Source organism: Aphelocoma coerulescens, chromosome 1A (assembly GCF_041296385.1).
Source record: "Aphelocoma coerulescens isolate FSJ_1873_10779 chromosome 1A, UR_Acoe_1.0, whole genome shotgun sequence".
Lineage (NCBI taxonomy): Eukaryota > Metazoa > Chordata > Aves > Passeriformes > Corvidae > Aphelocoma > Aphelocoma coerulescens.
Genome location: NC_091014.1, coordinates 45,618,897 through 45,639,757, shown reverse-complemented (window position 1 = coordinate 45,639,757; position 20,861 = coordinate 45,618,897). Strand labels below are relative to the sequence as shown.

The 20,861-nt window shown below is 39.7% G+C and overlaps 1 protein-coding gene across 1 annotated transcript in view; it reads right to left on the bottom strand.

The window, feature by feature from the left end:
• PLEKHG7 (pleckstrin homology and RhoGEF domain containing G7) overlaps positions 1-18,975 on the bottom strand; it is a 32,959-nt gene extending 13,984 nt beyond the window's left edge. Inside the window, exons 1-9 of the mRNA XM_069003912.1 lie at positions 18,714-18,975; positions 16,273-17,015; positions 15,062-15,084; positions 9,724-9,851; positions 8,402-8,442; positions 6,458-6,553; positions 5,263-5,412; positions 3,165-3,260; positions 872-967 (exon numbers count right to left, since the gene is read on the bottom strand). Of these exons, the coding sequence (XP_068860013.1) occupies positions 872-967; positions 3,165-3,260; positions 5,263-5,412; positions 6,458-6,553; positions 8,402-8,442; positions 9,724-9,851; positions 15,062-15,084; positions 16,273-16,977 (1,335 nt within the window). The 5' untranslated portion in view covers positions 16,978-17,015; positions 18,714-18,975. The remainder of the gene's footprint in view (positions 1-871; positions 968-3,164; positions 3,261-5,262; positions 5,413-6,457; positions 6,554-8,401; positions 8,443-9,723; positions 9,852-15,061; positions 15,085-16,272; positions 17,016-18,713) is intronic.
• Positions 18,976-20,861: the final 1,886 nt, after the last annotated feature.

Genomic DNA, 20,861 nt, shown 5'->3' with positions numbered 1-20,861 from the left:
TATTGAATGTCATGCATGATAAAATGCAGCTTTGTCTGGGATTTTGTTTGTCTACACAAAAAATTATCAATAAGAACGCCTGAAGTCAGAGGTCACGGGGCAAGAACCCAAGCTCTAGCCTTAATGCCTCTTTTAAAAGTCTTAGCACTGAGGTAGGGTCTTTTATTATGTCCCAGAAGTTTTCTAATGGCCTCTACTGCTAGGGAAGGTTCCGGTCAATCATTTGACTTTCAGTCCTCATTAATATTTCCAACTTTACAAGCATTGGGAAGTTGTGCAGGAATTAGAGCTCCTGTAGACTACTGTTCAGGCAACTGCCTCGTTCACCACACAGAGTGGCCAAAAAGGTTGCAGGGCAGGCAGGGCTTTGCAGTGGCAGGACAGCTGAGGCTGTGCCTCTCTTGCTTAACTGACCCCAGCCGAAGTGTAATTTTAGTCCCACCCAACTCGTAATAAGCACTTATAAACACTTGTGGGTCTGGTCCATGGGGTGAAGGAGGATCTGTGTGAAGGAGTGCAAGGAGGCAGTGATGGGGCTGGGGTCTGGTCTCAGGGAAGCATCTTCCATAGAGTGGGAAGCTTGCCTCTGCCAGTGGAATAGTCTCCTCAGAGTCTGGGCTGCTGTTCCCCAGGAAGGAAGAATCTTTCCACACTTTATTTCACATACAGAGCACCTTTCCATGACTGCTTCAAAAATTCCAGTGGAAAAAAATCAAAACATCCTTGTGATAGGAACTACTTGAGGCTGAGACCAAATTGCCTGTGGCAGATGGCATGGACTTGACTGACCTGATTGCTCTGAAGCACCTCTATGTCATGATAAATGGTCTGCTGCTTGTATTACAAGCAAGAATACTTCTAATTATGTTACCGTTCTGAGTATGGAGCTGAAATCCATAGGAGAGTCTGACTTGCTGACATGCTTCTTTGCAGCTTCAAAAAAAGTTTTCAGTAAACTGAGACTTATCTAAGGGGAAAAAAAAGAGAAATTTGCATCAGTGATTGGAAGTTAAGATTAAAGGAACTTTATTTCCCATCCCTGGCCTCTCCAAAGGCTCCAAGTGTAATGTGTGCCTATACTTATTTCTAACATTGCCAGATTGTCTTCAGAATTATACCCAGAATGCTTTAATTAGTCAGAAGCTAAAACAAATCTATACAAATACACACTTATGTTGTGATAATGCCTTATGACAAAAGCTTTGAAACGAGATTAGCTAGTCCATTTAAACTTGTCTTAGGGTAGCAGCTGTATTTGACATGGATTGACATTAAAAATGACAGTGGGTGAGTAGTATCTCTGTGTATGACGGAGCTGTGACAATTAAGGAAGCCTTCATGGTCATTTGAGGAAGACACCATCTTTCATAGTTTGAGTTTCATACAACTGAAGGTGAAGGAAGTATCTATAAAATACTACAAAAAGTCACATATTCTCCATAAGTTAACTTTACATGTTTATATTGGATTCAAAAGTGCCTGCCTTATCAGTCAGATGGGGCTGCAAGCCTGCTCCTAAGCTCACGCTTTTGTCCTGAACCCACTGTTTTCACACAAATTCATGACTGGACTAAGTTGTTGGCCAAATTTTAGGCCAGAAGGGCACATCAGTCCTCTGTGATACTGCTACAAACTGTAATAGCTGCAGACTGCTTTGTTTGGTGTATTTATGGGGGCAAGGATACTTATAGGATGATGCTCATTCTTTAATTTTGACCTTTACAACTTTTCCAGCATGTATTTTTTCATGGATTTGGCCTGCTGTCAAGAAGATATGTGTGCTATAAAATGAATGAAAAAAGGCACAAAAGGCATTGAGAGCAGCTTCTTTCTCCTATATTTATTCACTATTTTAAGTATGCATAACAGATGATCATTTATCATCCTCATTAATAAGGACAAAAAATTAGAAAGTAAACCCAGAAATTTTTTTCAGACAATTCTCTCAAGACATGACCAAGCTCCAGCCAAGCTCAAAGCTAAGTGGAACACAGCAATATACCCCACTCTCTTCTTTGAACAAGAATAAGGGAATCAACAACCACACATCTGCTAACTCTAGTAGTTGCCTGCATGTACAGTCTCAGTCCACAACAAGCCAAAGATGAAACCTGTCAGCTAAAATCCTGCTGGTTGGTCATTCAGCAGTTCACCAGGTGTGAGGTCTGTGACTGAGCAGCTGTGCCTTCCTCATGTGTTTGAGTTCTGGCTTATTGTCCCTACTTTGAAGACCTTTCCCAATTTTCTTTTTTTGGCTAAAAAGGGAGATACTCACTATTAAGAGAATTACAATAAGGGAAAGAAATTGAACTCAGCAGCTGATTTAGGGCATGTGATGTGATTGTGAGTAGTCATTCAATTAAGGCAGCTGCAGAATTGTTTCCAAAATTCACTTTACAATGAGGGGTGAGGTGTCCTGTAAAAGGGCCCTCAAGCTAAGAAAAATAGTTTTGTTTCTAAAGTAATGTGAAAGCTATTTTTAACTTAGGGGTTTTTAACTTTCAGGAGCTGAAAATGGTCTCCCAGCAACTGGTCAAAAGCAGCAAGGAGCTGGAGTACATCACAGCCAAGCCTTGTGGCCTCCCTCCTCCTGGGCAGTGCAGGGTAAGTAGCACATGAGCACAGAGCATCCAGTCTGTGTGGGAGAGATCCTTACACATATGCCAAGGGACACCTCAGCTGGAGAGAGGGAGTCACCATTTTGTTTTAACTTGCTCTATTGGAATGGCATAGTAGACAGCACAGTCTTTGTGCCCATCTGTTTGCAAAAGGGGACTTGTTATGTAGTTATTTTGCCATGGTTCCTGTTTTGCTGTTAAGGGTTGTGTTGTAGTTTATCTTCACAAACCCTTTACAAGGTTTGGTGCTTATGAGAATTAGTCTCAAACTTGTGTTTCCTTCAGAAACAACTACCAAACGAGCTCTCTCATGGCATGTTTAAAATACCATGTATCTTTGGTTGATGATACAAGAGAATGATTTGCACTCTCTGCAATGATATTTGACCCTCACTGATACACCACATAGAGAGGAAGAAAAGATGGATTATTTGAACAAAGTTCCAAATATGAGCATTGAAACAGAATAAAAGCTTTTGGTTTGTTGCCTTCTTTCATTGGGCTGATTGATTCCTGATCTGATAACACTTCTCTTTTTCTACTCACCTTGTTTAACTCCTCTAAGTTTGCGAAAAGTTTCCACAAATCCACATCCAAGAGAAATTCATTACTCTGGAGGTATTTTAGAGTGTTCATAAATATCTTTAAAACCAAAACAAATCCATGTTAATTACTGTTTGTACCAATTCAATATATCTTTTCTTTTTCCCCCTGAAAATAACATTTGTACTGTAATTCATATGAAAGGCTCATTTGATTTAGGGAGGGTAGAAGATGGCATTGTGAGAAAAGTTTCCTGATTTGCCTGAAGGATAAATATTGGGTTTTGTGTGCAGAAGAGGGTATGAGTGATGTCTCTGGGGTTTCTCTGTGGTTACCATGGAGGCAGCTGTGTCCCTGCTGTGCCCTTGGGCAGAATAGGGGCAAATGAGCCCCCTGCAGATCTCTGTGTGAAGGACTCAGCAACATCAGAGTCACAGTTACAGATTTCCATGACCTTTCTAAATGCTTTCCTTCCTACCTCATGCATCTGCTGCTACCTAAATTGCTTAGAGTTACTATGAGAAAAAAAGATATTCCTGGATTAAGGTAAGTAGAGGTCCTGTGGAGGTTTTTAATCTCTTTGGGTTATTTTAGTAACCTGTATTGAGTGAAAACTGCATGTTTATTTATTGGCTGTTTCAGATTTTATATTTTTTAAGCTGATTGAGCTGTACTGAATCTGACCTAAATCTAAAAAAAGCTTAACATTTATAGGTTACTGAGTAGATTTTTTTTTTTTGTTCATGCATATAAAGCATTAATGAAAAAACTTGTCATCCGGGTGCCAGGACTAAATAGCTAGTGAGAGGGTTTGCTTAGCCTTGTATAATACTTTAGTTGCCATGACCAGGTTGACCTGAGAGCTTAAAGGGGATTTATGGTGGTCTTAAAGCTTCCTGTGGCAATTCATTAAAATCAGTGAAACATTTCTATATTTGGAAGTAAGGAGGTATCTTTAAAACTGGTTACCCAAATGCAGTGGGTTCTTTCTTTAGCAGCAGAGTTTGGGAAGCTGTCATGGACCGAATAGCTCATCATTCATAGGTCACACAGGCTGGCTAAGGCTTGTCTGTGGGTTCCTACATCAGACTCATAAGGAGCTTGCATGCCTGATGTTATCGTCATCCTTCCCAGTATTCACCACTTTCTAATCTTTTCAGATTTGTAAACTAAGTATATAGAAGGAAAGATGCTCTTCTTCTGCCTTGGATCAATAGCTGGTCCTGTCATCCTGTTTTCTGTCCCTTCCTGTTCTGTCCCACCAAGGAGGAATTCAGCCCACTCCTCTATTTTTTTTCCTCTACTTTGCAGAAGTTCTTGTATTGTCCAGGCTAACTTTTCAGCAACATGGAATATTTTTCACAAATCTCTTTTCTTTGACTTAATAAAAAATCAGAAATTGTCTGTGCCAAGTAAGAGAAAAATGATAAGAAAATGTTTATGGAACCTTCCATCCTTTTAAATGGATACATTAACATTTGATGTGTGGTGAATATAAATAGCACAGCTATTCTTGTAACAGTGTGTAATATTCCTGTCCATATTTCAAGCTCTTAAAATTCACTCTGTTGGAGGTAATACAGTTTTTGGGAGAGGAGTTGTTTTTAGTGTGCTTGCTTTCATGTAACATTAAACTACAGGTCTGCTGAATTCTGAGGTTTTCATGCTCCAGTCAGGATAATCTAACCACAGCTCTCTAAGAAGTTAAATGATGAATATAATGTTGCACACTTGCAGTACAGAAATATTCAATTGGAATAGTCCAGTACAGAAATCACCAGTTGGAGCATGGCTTTGGTACAGTGTTTGTGAGAGGACTAGTGGAATATCAGTTGAATATCCTGGAAGGCTCTGCAGTCAGATGGTAATTGCAAAGCACTAGACTGCATCACTGGAAAGTGATGTTTGGAAGAAGAGATACCATCATAAAGACAGAAAAGGGAACTATGGAAATGGGATGAGCAGGCAAGATGGGAGGAACAACCAGGTGCTTATGTCATTCCCCCAAAGACCTCTAATGAGAGGTTTCAGGTGGCTTTGTGTCCATCACAGGAGAACAAATAATGCTTCATTATTTTTGCGAAGTGAAATTTGACGTTACCATCTTGAGAACCAACAAATGATCCAGAAAGTAAGTGCATTCACTTGTGAAAAGTTCCCACACTGCTGCTTCTTTTTTCACTTCTAGCCGGCTGTTGACATCTTTCTGCTCAGTCTGTTGCTCATTTATAAATTCGTGCCAAGATTTGCTCTATTGATTGAAGAAGAAAGAAAACCACCAATTGTTTCATCAGTTGCTTCAGACCTTATGAAAAGAATCGATGTCCCATTTCCTGGGTAAAATCTCACCTGCCAGTATTAGTGATTTGTCTTCTGAAAGCTTAAAAATGCCTTTAAAATATTTTAAAACATGACATTTTCCTCTAATATGATAATAATATGAACACACTGAATTTGAAAGCAACAAAATATGATAGTCTCTGTTTAGGTATGTTGCATCAAAAATTAGTGGGCATCTTGCAAATGCTAAGGAATTTCATCTGTTGTGCTGCTATTGGCTGGATGATAGCTTCTTATTTTCTGGATGATAAAATCAAGGTACCAAAGGACTGGGTCTTTATAGTTACTTGTAAATTGTTTTGTTTAGTCCTAAGGTGGCCACTGTCACATTATGGACCTGCTCCAAAGTCAGATGTCCATATATAAGTTAGGCACTGACAGGAGCCCTCAGCATCTGCCTATGGGGAGCTGCAGATAACAGCCTGCTGTGAGAAGCAGAAGGTTTTCTTCACAAAGGGGGTAGTGTTAGGTGGCTAGGGGCCAGAAACCTTGTTTGTCTGGCAGACAGGCTTTGGTGGCTCTTTTACAGCCAAACCTCGGTGTTGGCACTGACCTCCATGTGGCTGCCTCTGAACGCAGCCCTAAGGCAGCAATGGGGTTGCTGTGTTCCATTTGACATCTTTCTGACGCTGTAGTTTCTTTCCCCAGACCTGTAGGTGCTGCTGAGAGGGTTGCCTTGAGACCTTTTTCTGAAGGTGGTACTTCCCTGATCTAGGGCAGTCTGGAACCCTGGCAAAATCCCAATGCTTTTAAGGGCCTTTGCTAACTTACTCTGACTCTCAGTTTCCTCCTTACCCCTCCATTTCAAATGACAAAAATATACCATATATTATGCATAAATTGAACAGAAAGGTCTCATACCCAGATTAAGGAACTGAAAAATGTTAGCTTATAAAGAATGCAAAACTCCTCCTCCCATCTTTAAGTATCCTTGATACGGTATACTATTTTGTTACCTTAAAGCAGAAAAATTCATATGTGCAGCAGTCTATGATCTTAACAGTTGAAAGACAATTTTCCAGATCAGATGCTTGCTTCTGTTTGTCTTTACCCTGTTGAATGAAAAAAACCACCCCTGATTCATACAGAGTTTTAAAGACTGTTAAGAAGTTTACCGAGCTGTGTAGCCTTGCCCAGATCTGTAAGGAGTTTGCCCTTAAACGAGTGATTTCTTTATATTTCCAGGCTCTTCTGCACAGAGACAAGGCAGTGATGGCAGTTTTTTTGTAGCTGTGGGTGGGGTGTGTAGATGCCTTAGGCTTGGATGTGTAAGATCTTATTTATGTAATACACTAGTCTTTGACAGGGCAAATCATTGGTATGGCAACAGGCTACCCTTAGAAGACAGAACAAATGAAATGTTTTGCTTCTTTTAGCACTGTCAGAGATAGGGGACAACAAATTCATAGTTGAAATCATCATCCTCTCAGAGGTATACAAATTTATGTGTTTATTTATTTATTTTTACGTTTTTGAGCTACGTATTCAAAAAGCTCCTTTGGTCAACTGCAGAGTAGTGTCTGTAAAATGAGCTTTCAGAAAGCTAAAAGAGCAGCAGGAGTTTGTGCGAGTGACCATGAAATAAAAACAATTGCTTTTGTTTTGGCTTTGTTTTTGCAGGCCATGTAAAAAATTTTAAACATTATTTATGAACTCTAATTTAGTGCTGTGGCCACAGACTTATAAGGTGTTTGCCTAAGTTTTATCTGTTCTCTGCAACAGTATATTCCTGCTTCATGGATTTCTATTGTCTGAACTTCAGGCAAGGAACTCAAGCCAATTTTGAAATGTGTTTGATTATAATATTTGAAACTTAGAGTTTAAGTTCAGCTCTTAATTTTGAAAGATAGATTGAAGTGGAGCAGAAAAAATAATGCAGTTATATGGGCACACTGAACCAGTGTACCAGCAAATGAATCTTCATGATTTAAATTTTATGGCATTTAATAACCTCAGAAATCACTTTTGTCTAATATCAAATGCTTTTTATTGCAGATTTCAAATATTTTGATGAATTTAAAAGTCCTCAGCTTTAGGTCATGCTCCTTCAAATGCTGTAGGAAGAGGGAACTCTTGTAAATAAGAATCTGAGTACTTGCATTTGTTTCATATGCACAAGCTATTCTTTGATAAAATGCAAAAAATACTGGGAAGGGACTGTTCTTAATTATATGTTTAGGGAGAAAAAGTTATCAAGACACTTGTAAATAATTTTTTGTATGCTGAACAGTAGACAGAAAGGAAATTCAGATACCTTAGTAAGTGAAAGTTTTCATAAATGGAAAAGACAAGGAAATTCACTGAGCTGCTCTGGTGGGTGTGCTTTCACTGGTGAGTGTGAGGGCACCCACGAGGACATGAAAGGCCTAAGAAAGTGTCCTGGAAAGCTACTTTTATAGGTAAAGCTTAGATCCCTTCCATGTGAGTGGGAGTTTGTCACATTCTCCAAAGCTCTAAGGCATGCAGAAAACAGAGGATACAGGATGGTCAAAGCAACAATGCAACTGACTTGTCTACCTTGTGCTTCCTTACCCTGGGGAGCTGAGCTGGGCCTGCTGCCACCCCTGAACACCCTGTAAGAGAGCCCCTGCTCTCATTGCCCTTCCCACTCTGCCCTCCTGGTGCCAAGGACACCTCTCCTGCTGCCACCCACAGGGATGGGGAGCGGTGGCACTGTGTTTTCATGTTCATCACATGCAATGGCTGCACTGGAGCCACCCAACCTTCATTGCAGATTAATGACCAAGCAGCCGTAGGGAGGCCTGAGACCTCTGAGTTCAGCTCACCTGCTGGCTGCCTTTCTCCAAGGGCAAGAAAGTAAAGAAGCTATTTTTACCCAGGTTAGTTGTGGGAAAAGGCAAAATCAGTGAAAGGAAAAACAAAATGGTAAAAATACTTACAGCTCCTCTTTTGGCAAATGGCCACCTTGACTTTTTGGACTCTAATGGATAAAACAAATGTTATCAGTAAGGAAACAGATAAAAAGAAAAATTTTATTTATATTATTGATATATTCATTTTTATATGAAGCTTGATAGACTATACTCTACTTGGCTCATATTTAATACTTGAGCTTAGGCAGTTTGTGCACCAGACTTAAAACCCATGAAGCTTGTTGCATTCCTCCCATCAAGAATGATGACTGTCTCTGATGAGACCTTGGATGAAGCTAAACACTCCTACTTGTTGCAGGTGATTAGTATGTGATTGCCAATTCTTTACATGGGAAAATCATCATACCTCAAGCCAATTCTTGAAGATGTTTTAAAGCAAGAATTAGTCTGTGCCTTCTCATTAGGACAACTTGGAGTTATGCAGGTGTTTAAATCTGCAGTTAATAAACAATCCTACAGGCCCTAAGCTTTGGATCTGTCATGGGGCTGGCATAGTGAGGCTGACTGTAATTTGTGGTCCTTGGTGAGGCACAGGGAGAGCTGGGGATCTAGGTTTAGGAATGCACTGATGAGTTGTGAGGATTGACTGTGTTCAGCAAGAAATCTGAAAAGGTTTTCATGTGGCGCCTATCTTCAGGTGTGTGACTGGGAATCACATTCAAAACTTTGTGTTTCTGGATTTTGAAGGTCTTGGCCATTCTGGGAATGGTTGGCTTATTTTCTGTCATGGAAATGCTGGTTGTGACCTTGGCTTTTAGAGAAAATTTTGATCTCTGGCCACCAGGATCTTTGGTCTCTGTCAATCACACCACACACTATACTTTATTTTACAATAGCTATTTGTGGAAATTGCTTGCAGGTCTGCATTTCAGTTTTGGAAGGTCTTGTGAGCAACCTCTAGCCATGAGTTGGGTCTCCTACCCTTGTGATGAGAACACTACTGCAAAGGGCAGCATGGGCCACTTTTCTCTCTGCTTGAAGCTGTGGAGGTAGAAAATTGTAACTCAGCTGCTTGCAGATGGAGATCCTGGCCAGGGCACTGGTTGCTTTTAGCCTGTGGAGGAGCAATGTGATCTGTGTCCTACCCTGTCATCTACTTGGATTTTGCATTCAACAGTAAAATGGAGGGGGAAAAACCAGGAAAAATAAAAGGAGGAATTAAAAAATTTGCAATGCAATCCTTTAGTGTGGGGTGACAGGATGCCCCACAGAATCTGCACCACCTCATGTTCTCATTGTATACATCCTCCCTCCCATCCCACACACATGCATGTTCCAGTCCTGGCTTCTGCTGGGCTCAGAGGAGCAAACCCCACCCTGTGTCTGACCTGCACTGAGCAGGAAGGATGAGTAGGGCAGGTAGTCCATGGCACTGTCTGACACCAGGAGGTCTCCAGGGAACACCTCGAGTCCCGGCAGACTCACTACCAGGGAGCTACGCCTGCGCTCGGCTGATCTGTGAGATGCAACAACAACACACGTCATCTCTGTCTGCTTGCAGCTGCAGAGGAAACTTCTGAAGGGCTCCTTGCTGATACAGGGGGGAATCAGCTAAAAAACCAAATCACAGTAACTATGACATAAAGTGTTAAAAGAACAACAAGTAGAGAATTTCAGTGACTGACAGCAAATATCTAATTATCTTTCCAACTCCACATTGTTGCTGAGATAAAGGTTCTTATGGTCATGGCTTGCCTCAGATAATAAGTAATTAGAGCATTTAAATGTGGAAAATTCCTCATCTCTTCTGAGGTTAGACAAAAACTGAGTGGAGATTTTAGAATCTACCTTTTGGCAGTGAAGTCCAAAGGAGCAGTTAAATCCTGTTTTTAGCTGATTTAACTTGTCGTTACTTTTAACCTTCCTATAACTCAGGTGATTTCCAGAAAAGACAGCATGCTAGTGAAACAGTCAAAATGTTGGGTTTTTAAAAAAGTATTTAACCTTTTGGGTAGTTTGTAATATTTTCTTTCTAAATATTTTTGGCATTTTTTTCTGCTGTTTCAAATATTTTGAATGTAATATGACTCAGTGGCCCTACTGATCGAAAACACGTCTCTTTCCAACCATTGTTGTTCCTAACGGAGAGCATTGTCCAGGATATCGATCCATCAAGAAAAACGACACAGGCATTTTGTATCCAACAGCGTGTTTGTGCTAGAGGCTGCTTGCTTTCACATACAGAAACTGTTGGTGCATATTAAAAACCTTTTTGATTTTGCTAATAACTTGCACTGATACCTCATGAATTGTGTTAGCATATGCTGCGAAGGGACCGGTGTCTGCAACTATTGTTGTGCAGCCTTCACTTGACTGGTACATGAAGACTGAATTAGGGCTCAAAGGGTCAGTAATTCAGTAGGGAGGAGGCACAAAGTGCATGTACATATATAATAATTCTATCTTTCAGGCACCAGTTATTGTGCATGGTATTTTTTGGTCAGCTAAGCATGATTCTTAATGAGATCTTTTTTTGTCTAGGCAGTTACCTTACTGTGAATATCCAGCCATTTGCCACACTTGATGTGAAACCTGGCTCATATATTTTTTCCCTTAAGTGCATTAATAGTTACTTGACAACTTATCAACTGACAGATGAGCTCTGAGGTAGACAACTAGGATTTGATATGTGTAGTAAGACATGGAGATTGTACTTTTTTTATGGCCTGACAGTGACACTGCTTGCAATTGCCTTAGCTAAACAATTGAATGGTATGGATGAAAACTGCAGCTAACAACGGAGAGGCTATCAGGAGGCCAGGCCTGGGACTTTAACACCTGAACCATGGACATATGGGGGCTTAAAAACTATGTGTTGAAGAGGTTACAATGTGCAATTCAGGAGTTCTTTGAAATTTTTTCTGCTAGTCCTATTGAATGGGGAACATAGGATCTATTTATTTGGCTTTAGGATCTACATTGAAACTCTGTGGTTTGTCATTAAATTGAACCCTCAGCATGTGCTTTGAGAGCTTTAATGGGTGGGGGGTCTGTTTCTTGGCTGTCTGCAAGCCCATACCAGTGCAAGGGAGAGGAGTGCTCCTTGCAAGAGTACCTTCCTGAGATGTGCACTGAGTGCTACCCAGTGCAAATTTTCAGCGTTTGTAATGATTGTGTTAAGATGCTACTGAAACCTCTACTGATTCCATGATGCAATCCCTTGGGCAGCCAGGCTATTATACAAGTCAGATGCTGCAATATAGTACAAGAAAAATTCTCAAATGTTATTACTGTACTAGGAAATTCAGGAGATTTATTTCAGCTTGGCTTCACAGTAAAATTTTGCCAGTGTATTTTTGATTTTTAAAGCATCTGGCCTACTACTATTTTAACAATATATTTGAAGCTGCAGGCTAGTGGCTTATGAAGGCTAATAATGGAAACACAGTTTCACTGTAACTGAGTTAAATGACATTATTTACTCAGATCAAAAAGGCCTTGAACTTCAGGCACACATATGGCTAAACAAGCTCTTCACATGGGTGCACAAGCTTGTGAAATGTGGGGGTATGGCAAGATCACTTGGGTGTCTGTCTACAGTATACCTTTGCAATCTGACAAGCCTGGGCTGATTCATGGCTTACATGCCTAAATGACACACTCATGCTTCAGAGATGAAAGTGCAGGTATCTGTGGTTTCCTGGCCTCATGCCTGTAGATGTACTAGATACATCAGATGCTTCTTTTGTTTTTTTCTGGAGAAATTAAATTACTGAAGTGATGTGTAATAAAATTTACTAAGCTTTAAGTTTGCAATATTTTAGCATCTTCTCATACCTTCAGACTCTGTAGCTTTGCCTTTTCCTTTAGTTTTTGTTTCTTTTACTTACTGGGAGCAGAGGAATCCAGTGATGGAGTGAAAGAAATGCTTGTACTTTAGGGACAAACTCAGGCATCTGAAGAGATATCAGCTGAAATAATTCCTCCTTAAAATCCACGTGTTTTTTGAAACATGATAATGTCATAGATTTGCGTGGCAAAGTTATGGAAAATTATTAGAGACATTGAAGTGTGTCATGGTCTGTCAAAATAAATATCCTGTATATATAGTTACTGCTAAGGCATGAAAAGTATCTTCATATGTCCATAATCTTAGCCTAACTAGCTATCCCAGGGAACAGACATCTATATAGATCACCTTACTTAAATAGCAGATATATTGCTTAAAGGAATATCCACTAGATGTGAATAAAAGCAACAGAAGAGGTTACTAAGGTAAATATGATAGGATGGTCAGGGTACTGAAATAGCTGCCAGGTGGTCACACTGTTACCCAACCCACTCAGGGAGGGTATTTGGACTCCCTGATTCAAAAAGTTAGCATGGAAAATGACCTACTGTCAAGAGTAAAATATTTATAGGTTTGCATAAGGAATTAGGTTTAGTATGATGGACGCAATCCTGTGCAATGTGCTCTAGGATGACCCTGCTTGAGCAGGGAGGTTGTACCAGACAACTCACCGTGGTTCTTTCCAACCTTACCTACTCTGTGATTCTGTGGTGTCGTGACACTTTACAGCTCTGTGAAACATTAAAAGAGGAATAGGATTACTTCAAGATAGATGAGCCCAGCTCCTTCAAGGCATTGAATATGAGCTGTCTTGGCAGTTACTGCAAAGACTCTTCATTAGCTGATTTGCTGTAGGAAATAGTGCAATGCAGTTTTCCACCCAGTCTCTGATAATGCTGAATGGTGCAAGCAGAAAATGAGCTCAGAGTAAACTCGAAGTTTTGTTTTAATAATTTTTTCTTCCATGGCAGTGTTGGTTTAGCACCTTCTCTCCACCACATACACCTCTCTCTGTGCTGGCCCTCTTGCCCTTTATTAATTTTGGATGGTTCTCTTTAATCAGCATCAGCAAGTTGCCATGCTGACAGAGATGTGCTGGCATTCTTGACTGAAGACTGTGTGTGGGAAGGCTGTTTAAAATGAGCATGGGAGCATTAATGAAGTTTATTTGAAAATACAGCCTGGGAGCAGGGAGATGTTCATTAAAACTGAAGGACAGAGGTATGATTTTACCCAGGATAATATGTAAGTCAGTCTTGGAGAAGGGTTGCCCACTGTCCTAATGTGCTTCTAGATGGAGAGAATAATCTGACATTTCAACAGTTTTTCTGGCTGTGAGAAGAAGGGATTAGCTGTTAAGGAGTTAGACTAATGATCTTAGTAAAGGAGAAGATGAATACAGGCTTAACCCAGACCTTGGACCAAATTAAACTTGACAAGAAACAATTAAAGCAGAAACTGGGCTTTTAAAATATATTTTTGCACATTCTAATATTGATCTAGATAGAATTCATAATACATCCTCTGAACCACCTTTTGACAACCTTCCTGCTGGTGCCTATGGAAAAAATTTTGGATTGTGCTTTCTTGATTTTTAAAAGATGTCTGGATAGCAATCCAAAGCCAATATTCTAGCTGGCATATAATGACTTCCCTCTGAAGCCACTATAGGTGAGCAGCACCAAGAGGTGTGTACACTAAACATTCAGTGTTCTCCTGTTTAACCATCTGTGTTCAATATCTTAAATTTCTCCTCTGAAGTTTGTTACACATCATGCAAATCTTCACACTGACAGTGAGATATGTTTATGTATTCCTGTTTTGAGTTGGATCAGAGCAGACTCTTCCCACAAAAGGTACAGATCACTTGTTGTCACACCCAGATGAAAAGATCTTTCCCTCCCCTTCTCTCTCCATCTCCTTTGTTAATTTGAAATGCTAAAGAGTGGGTTGGAAACTGCGGCAATTCAGAACATCTAGGAGGCCTCTTCTACAGTGAACATGTAATTTCAGATGCATGCATGCATCTCTTGAATATCATCTAGGGAACTGCATTGTGTAGAGGCTCCTAGACTATATCAGTCTGCTCCAAACCACCCAGTCCAAAACATCCTTGAGGGGATCATGCAGTAAAGTGAGCGCTACTCCATCAATTAGAGAGGAGTGGTTATTAAGGGAGGTACTCTCTCCTGGTTCCTTGTTGTGTGAAGAGAAAATAAAACTTTCTTTCCCTTCGTAAACATTTGAACATCTTAAAGAAACATATCGTAATCAAAATAATTTCTAATAGAGCTTTTACTTTCTGGTAATTGTTTGTAAGACCTTGATCCAGTTCATTGCACAGGTCTATGGTATGCAACGCTCTGTCTTGTTGGCACTAACTTATAAAATCCATGTCTTCTATACTCTTCTTAGTTTGTAGGTATAACAATCCCCCTGTCCAGTAGCAGTCCTAGATCTGCTTCGCTCATGTATGAGAACAATATTGAGCTGTTCTGCTAGCTCCTTTACTCCCTTCTCCCTTCCACAAACTTTTGAAGAATGTCACTCAAGATTGAGATTTTTCACATTCTTCAAGCTGAAATTTGACACTGCTAAGCCAAACAACCAGACCTTTTGGCAGTTAGTTCCTAGTGCAAAGCTCCCCGATGATCCGGATGAAATACTGCATGAAATGTAGCTAAACGTGCTAGGGAGAGGGCTACCTTTGAAAGAAAATCTCATTAAAAATTTAGGGAGCTGGTGACAGGCATTTCACATAGCAAATCTACAAATTAAGGTTATGTATACATGACTCAATGTTCAGTTTTGCCTTAGAGTGAAGTAAAATGTAGGAGAGTCAAGCTTAGAATCTTATAAAACAAATATGTGCATACCTTTGCATGGGCAGTCCACTCTCCTAAAAGAAAGCGAGATATTCTTAGTTACTTGGTCAGAAAGCAAGCAAGCAATTCTGATTTTTTGTGAAAAAACTCATTTGTAGAGGAAAATGTACTAATGATAGTGGAATAGGCTTGGGCATAGGCTGATTAATTCTCTGTTGTGGAGCAAGGAGAACTTATTTGATATCCAGAATGTTTTCTATATTTGAAGGGGGTAGGGGGTGGGGAGTGGGGGGAGGAAAATAGCTTTTGATCTGTAGTGCAAAACTAACCAGTTAGTGAAAAACTCTACATCTCTTTGACGCCATCCACCCTTGGTAAAATGTGTGTGTAGCCAGTTTGCATAGGGACAGAGTCAAGCATGTGTGTGAATTTAACTGCCTCTGCACATAATGGAAGGTCTTTGAGAGCAGATCTAGTAGCAAGCCTGGCTTGTACAAAAAGCCTCTCCTTTTGTCCCTCTGTAGAGCTGAATGGTAGTTTCCTGCCCTTGAAAGACACAGGGTTTGCTCCTCCCTTGTTTATTTCTCTTTACTGATGCTTATGCTCTCTGGACCAGGGTTTCTTTTTTTCAGAAGAGATTGCACAATTGTTTCTTTGTTTATGGAGCTGGACATAGGAAGGGAGGGGTGCCTGTGAGTGGCAGAGCTAGGTAAGTGGAAATAAATTAAGGAGATGGTACCTCTTCCTTTGTTTAGTAGCAGACAGTAAATTTGACTCAACCAACTTAATTCTTGGTTTTATTAGGGTTACTAATCCCATTCAGTAAAACAGAATAGAGAACTTCCCTGTTTTAGGAGTAATCCTGCTGAAGCGTTAAAGAATGGGTTGATAGAAAATAGTCTTCTAAAACCCAATCCTAAACAGGATAAATTACTTAGTCTTGTTCTTCCATATCCCCACCAACAGTTGTGCTGGCCTACCAGGGTCAGTAGACAGAGGTGGGAAGGAGTGGCCATGTACAGGAGTGGACTAGGCTAACCTGGTCACCAAGGGACAAGGCTGGAGCTGCTGTCTCTTGCTGACTTGGAAAGAAAAATCTCCCTTCCTGTTAAGTGTAGAAGTCGGTCTGCTGTTTTAAAGGATCATGGCCCAAGCTGCAGTTCAGGTTAAGAACTGAGGTTTTATTTGTGCACTGGGCCATGATGAACCAACACTGAATATGAAAGATTGAAATAGAAGTTGCATCCCCCTATTCCTCTTACCTGGACACCCACCCAAAGTGTAGGGCTTGGGCAGGGGAGTCTCTTAGGAAGCGTAGCGGAGTTGGCTCTCCAAGAGTTTCTGGGTGGCTCCTTGGAACTGCCATTGCTGAGAGGATCCTCCTGGCTTGGAAGCTTTGATCTGGGTACATCAGACTCTGGAGCTGCTGTAGTTGTCTCAGACTTGGCTTTGGACGACAATAATTTTGCATGGACACAAGAGGGCAGCGACAAGGAGGAAATTGTAATGCACCGAGGTGGACTCTTACAAATGTGGTGCAGAGAGCCAGTGTATTCCTTTTGATTCCCCAGCTGAGCTGTGTCAGAACAGTCCTGAAGTGTCAGTGCTTGTGAGGCAGAGGCCATCCGTAGACGCCTTAAAGTAGGAGAAGTGGAAATTCTGGCCCTCGCATGGCGGTCGAACTGGAAAGGCGCATGGTGGATCCCAATGCACTCCTCTGTAGGAAGCCTCAGAAGTGAAGATCCTGTGTAACCTCGTCTGAGAATGTAGTCCCCTGGAGGCAAGGTGGTGGCCATACAAACTGGTACTGTCTGCATTTCACAGGAACTGAAGACAACTTCTGGGCTGCTGCTTCCAGACAAAGCAGCGTTTTCTATACGGAGATCATCTTCCCTGTCTCGAAGTTCCACTCTGGTGCAGGTTTCTTTGACCAGGTCTGGAGAATAATCAGAGCTTGGTTGTTGCATTCTTAATTTGCAGCACGAAGATTTATATCTATGCGTGCCTAGGAAACATGATCACAAACAGTTCTTACAAACTTGCCATGTACATTTTTAAATAGGAAAATATGCAAATGGAAAAAATATCCAAACAAAGCAATGTAGATATATGCACAAGTACAGAAACCATTACCTTTGCATTGAATCCTGCTTAAATACAGGTTTCAACAGGTTCAAGACCCAATTTTGGCAAGCTGTTTGAACAGCTGCTAACTTTGAGTGTGCAAGCAGTGTCAGCATCAGTCAGTAGAACTAATTAGATGGTAAAGAGTAACTGTGTTTAGAAACTCTGCTCATCTGGTACTGCAGCCGCCTGATTTCCAGTTGCCACACCCCCATCCACAAATGAGATTGTAGCACTGCTGTATGTGGGATGAAAATAAAGTCACTTGCTCTCAGGACTTGTTGCAAAGTTCTTTATGTACAAATACTAATTTCTTGCTGAATTCTTAAGAAAATACAAATTGAACACTCAGATAAGGTATGTCTCATCGCTTTTGCTTTCTTTTCAGCCTGAAAAGTACTTTGTAGTTAACATTATGTATATGTTGTAATCAAATAATGAAGAAAATTATTTATATTAGAAACTTGTCTGTTGATTAATCCATAAATAATCTTATGTTCTTTGATTAAGGAAACTTTGTTTTAACATATTTTGGTATTTTGGTGTTTAGTCTTTCTAAAACTGAACTGACATTTCAAGTAACAATGAAGATTATGAATTCAACCTCTTTAATTTAGCTTCTTTGCTAAGAGGAATCTTAAATCTGTTCATGATTGCTAGCTTATTTGTGGAACTCTCATTTATTAGAATTAGTTTATTCAAACTATATTGACTTCTGTCTTGAATTATTGAGTAGAATGCATTTAATATGTTTTTTTTTTTTTTAATCTAATTATATAGCTCCATCAGGTTGATTTACAGTGGATAGAAAGAAATTATTTTATCAAGTTTGCTGGTTCAAAGTATTGCTTTTTACAAAATCTTCAGCCATTAGAAGATGATCATTCAGCTTCTTACAGAGAGAAAAAGCATATTTTTATGATAGAAATTGCTTCTTTCACAACTGTAGAGAATAGCCACAAATATATTAGCATCTATTAATTTCTCTTTAATGGATAACAGCTAATTAACACATGTGCTTATTAAAAATCCCATTTAATATATAGCAGAATGATAATAATGAGAAATTACTAATGTTTTCCCCTTTTGAATGAAGAGATTGCATACCATTTCTCTGAGATTTGCTATTCTTGATTTTTAATATTTCAAAACTTTTATTTTATGAAGAGTAATCATGTCTCACTGATTGTTGTTTGGCCAGGGATTATCATTGCCTTTTTATTTTTTAGTAATTTTTTAAAAATTATTTTTGGTAATCCTCTCTTCTCCAGGCAGAATTTTGCAACTTGTCATAAAGTTTCCAGATATTCATGTGAATAGCGATCTGTTCCAGAACTAGAAAAGTTTAAAGACATCTTTTCATGGAAATCTTATATTAAAAATATGACCATTTTTTGCTTTTTGGTTTAGCAAGCTTTGTTTTAAATAAGGCAAGACTTACAAATTTCTTTATGGGTATTTATGTGTTACTTTCATGAGTAGAATCTCTCAGCAGCAAAATATTTTTAAAGAAAATACACCATTAAAAAGTGCAGAAATATGCCACACACACGCAGAAAAATTATATGATTAAACTTACCAAGATAGCCAAGTAAATATGTCACATCCTTTTAAATCAATTTTTCAACAAGTCCTTGGTTAACTGATGCTAGTCTTAACAGTAGCATTTTCTGTCTTAAAGCCTCCTTACTGAATGCTGGGATAGGGAACAAGCTTTTTCTTGTAGGATTGTTTCTAGGGGATTTGTTTCTCAGGTCAGACGGAAGTGGCTTCAGGATGAATGGCCCTAAACAAAAGGTAACATGATCCATACATTGGATTAAATTTCATGCCTTTTATATATCTGGACTTTTCACATTGAGAAAATTTGGGAAGACAGATCTCATGCAAGTATATAGTAAGTTGCAAGAGCAGATTAAATGCTTCCTCCCCTCTAACAATCTTTTTTTTTTTTTTTTTCCTGCTCTTGTATTGATTCATTCAGCTGGATCTAACTATGCATTGTTCATCTTTCATGGAAATATAATAGCGGTATATCCCTTGTTTATATTATTTACGATTAGTTTTTAATTTTAACAAGTGTGCTAACTAGCTAAGTAATTTTGAACACAGATTTTAGTACCAGAGTATTTGAGAATTCATTCAAACATTGATAATTCACTGTTTTTTTTGTGTTGCAGAACTGTTTGGAAAATACCAGAATTGATTAAGGCATTCTTTGGTTAGATGAATGGAAAGTGAAGCTTGGGAAAAGACAGTTTATTTGAGGATAAGTTGTGTGGAAGCACTAACCTCTACAAATGTTCAGCTCTGTTGTATAATTAAGAGACATTTTCAGAGGGCTGAGTGAACACTTGCAAATGCTGACAACCTTTGCAGTACAATGCTTTTATTTCCTGTAAAGGTTTATTTTTTTCAAAACTCATCCACAGACCAAATCAAGATACCCCTAGACTGGCATAAGAGCCCTTGATTTTGCATAGCATTGGATGTGACTGGGGATTGAGGGAGGATTATTCTGAGAGAAAGAAGTGAGAAAACAAACTCAAAGACTATTCACAAAACCATGACAGTGTTACATCATTTTTATTAGTATTTATCCAGTTTGATTTCTAGAAAAAAGAGATGTGCTCACCCTGTCTGATAGTTGATAGTACAAATGTATTTGCTTTAAGAAGCACTTTTAGGAATATAAGAATTTTTTCTATCCCTTTTTTCTTTTCCTTTTTTTTTTTTGTGTGTGTGCATATGTATCTTCTGTTGTTATTGTTTGGTTTTTGTTCTGTTTTGACTCCTTATGGTGCTCTTAAGGTGATATCAGTTTCAGGACCAGATGAAATGGAACAGACCTTGTTGCCCGATGAAATATGCAAATGTCTGGAGATTTTACAGTGTTCAAAGCTGTCCTTTCCTACCCCTCAGGATAGACCTGGGCACACTGAGGTGGTGAGGATCTCCAAGAAGTACACCCTCAGGGAAAAGGGGGCAGACAGTCAGCAAGCAAAGCCATACCCTTCTGGGGGGAAAAAACTACCTCTCTGCTGGGGTGAGTGAGCCCTCTGCTTCTGGCACTCTTTACATTTTTGTGTAATACATAAACAGGCTCTTCTGCTGCCAGATCAATATCTTACCTGTGCTTTAAATCTGCTATTATGATTCTATCTCCACAAATTCTTATATGAGTGTATCTAGGTGGCTCTTTGCAAGCAGCAGTCCCCAGATTAGTACAGGATCTACCAGACCAGACCTTACTGCTGGTCCTCAGCTCAGAGAAGCCTAATGTAAATCTAACCCAAACTTCTGATTGTCTAAGCATTCAAATAGTGCTATTCTGTTTGCTTTTGTGCGATTCAGAGGACGACCAAGATGGCTGGGCTAGTGTCTTGGGGTGACTTGATGTTGTATTCCCTATCGCTGCTCTATGCCCAGAAATTAGTTTTATGCCTTTCTATGCTTTTAAACAGAGCCTGAGCAGAGAGAGAAAACTGAGCAAACTTCTCAAAGCAGTGCTTTTCAAGGACAGACAGAGATAACACACTCTGTCTCTCTGCATTTTTTTTCCTGCTGCTGCTGGGCTGTGGGGAGAGGAGTGGAGAAGCACCCTGCTTGCTTGTTCAGCCAGTTTTTTGGTTTTTTTTCCTCCAGAGAGTTGAACTTTGTTTTTCCTGGAATTTTGGATTTTTTCCCTTTTTCTGCTGGACTGCTTCAATATCAGAACACATCGGGA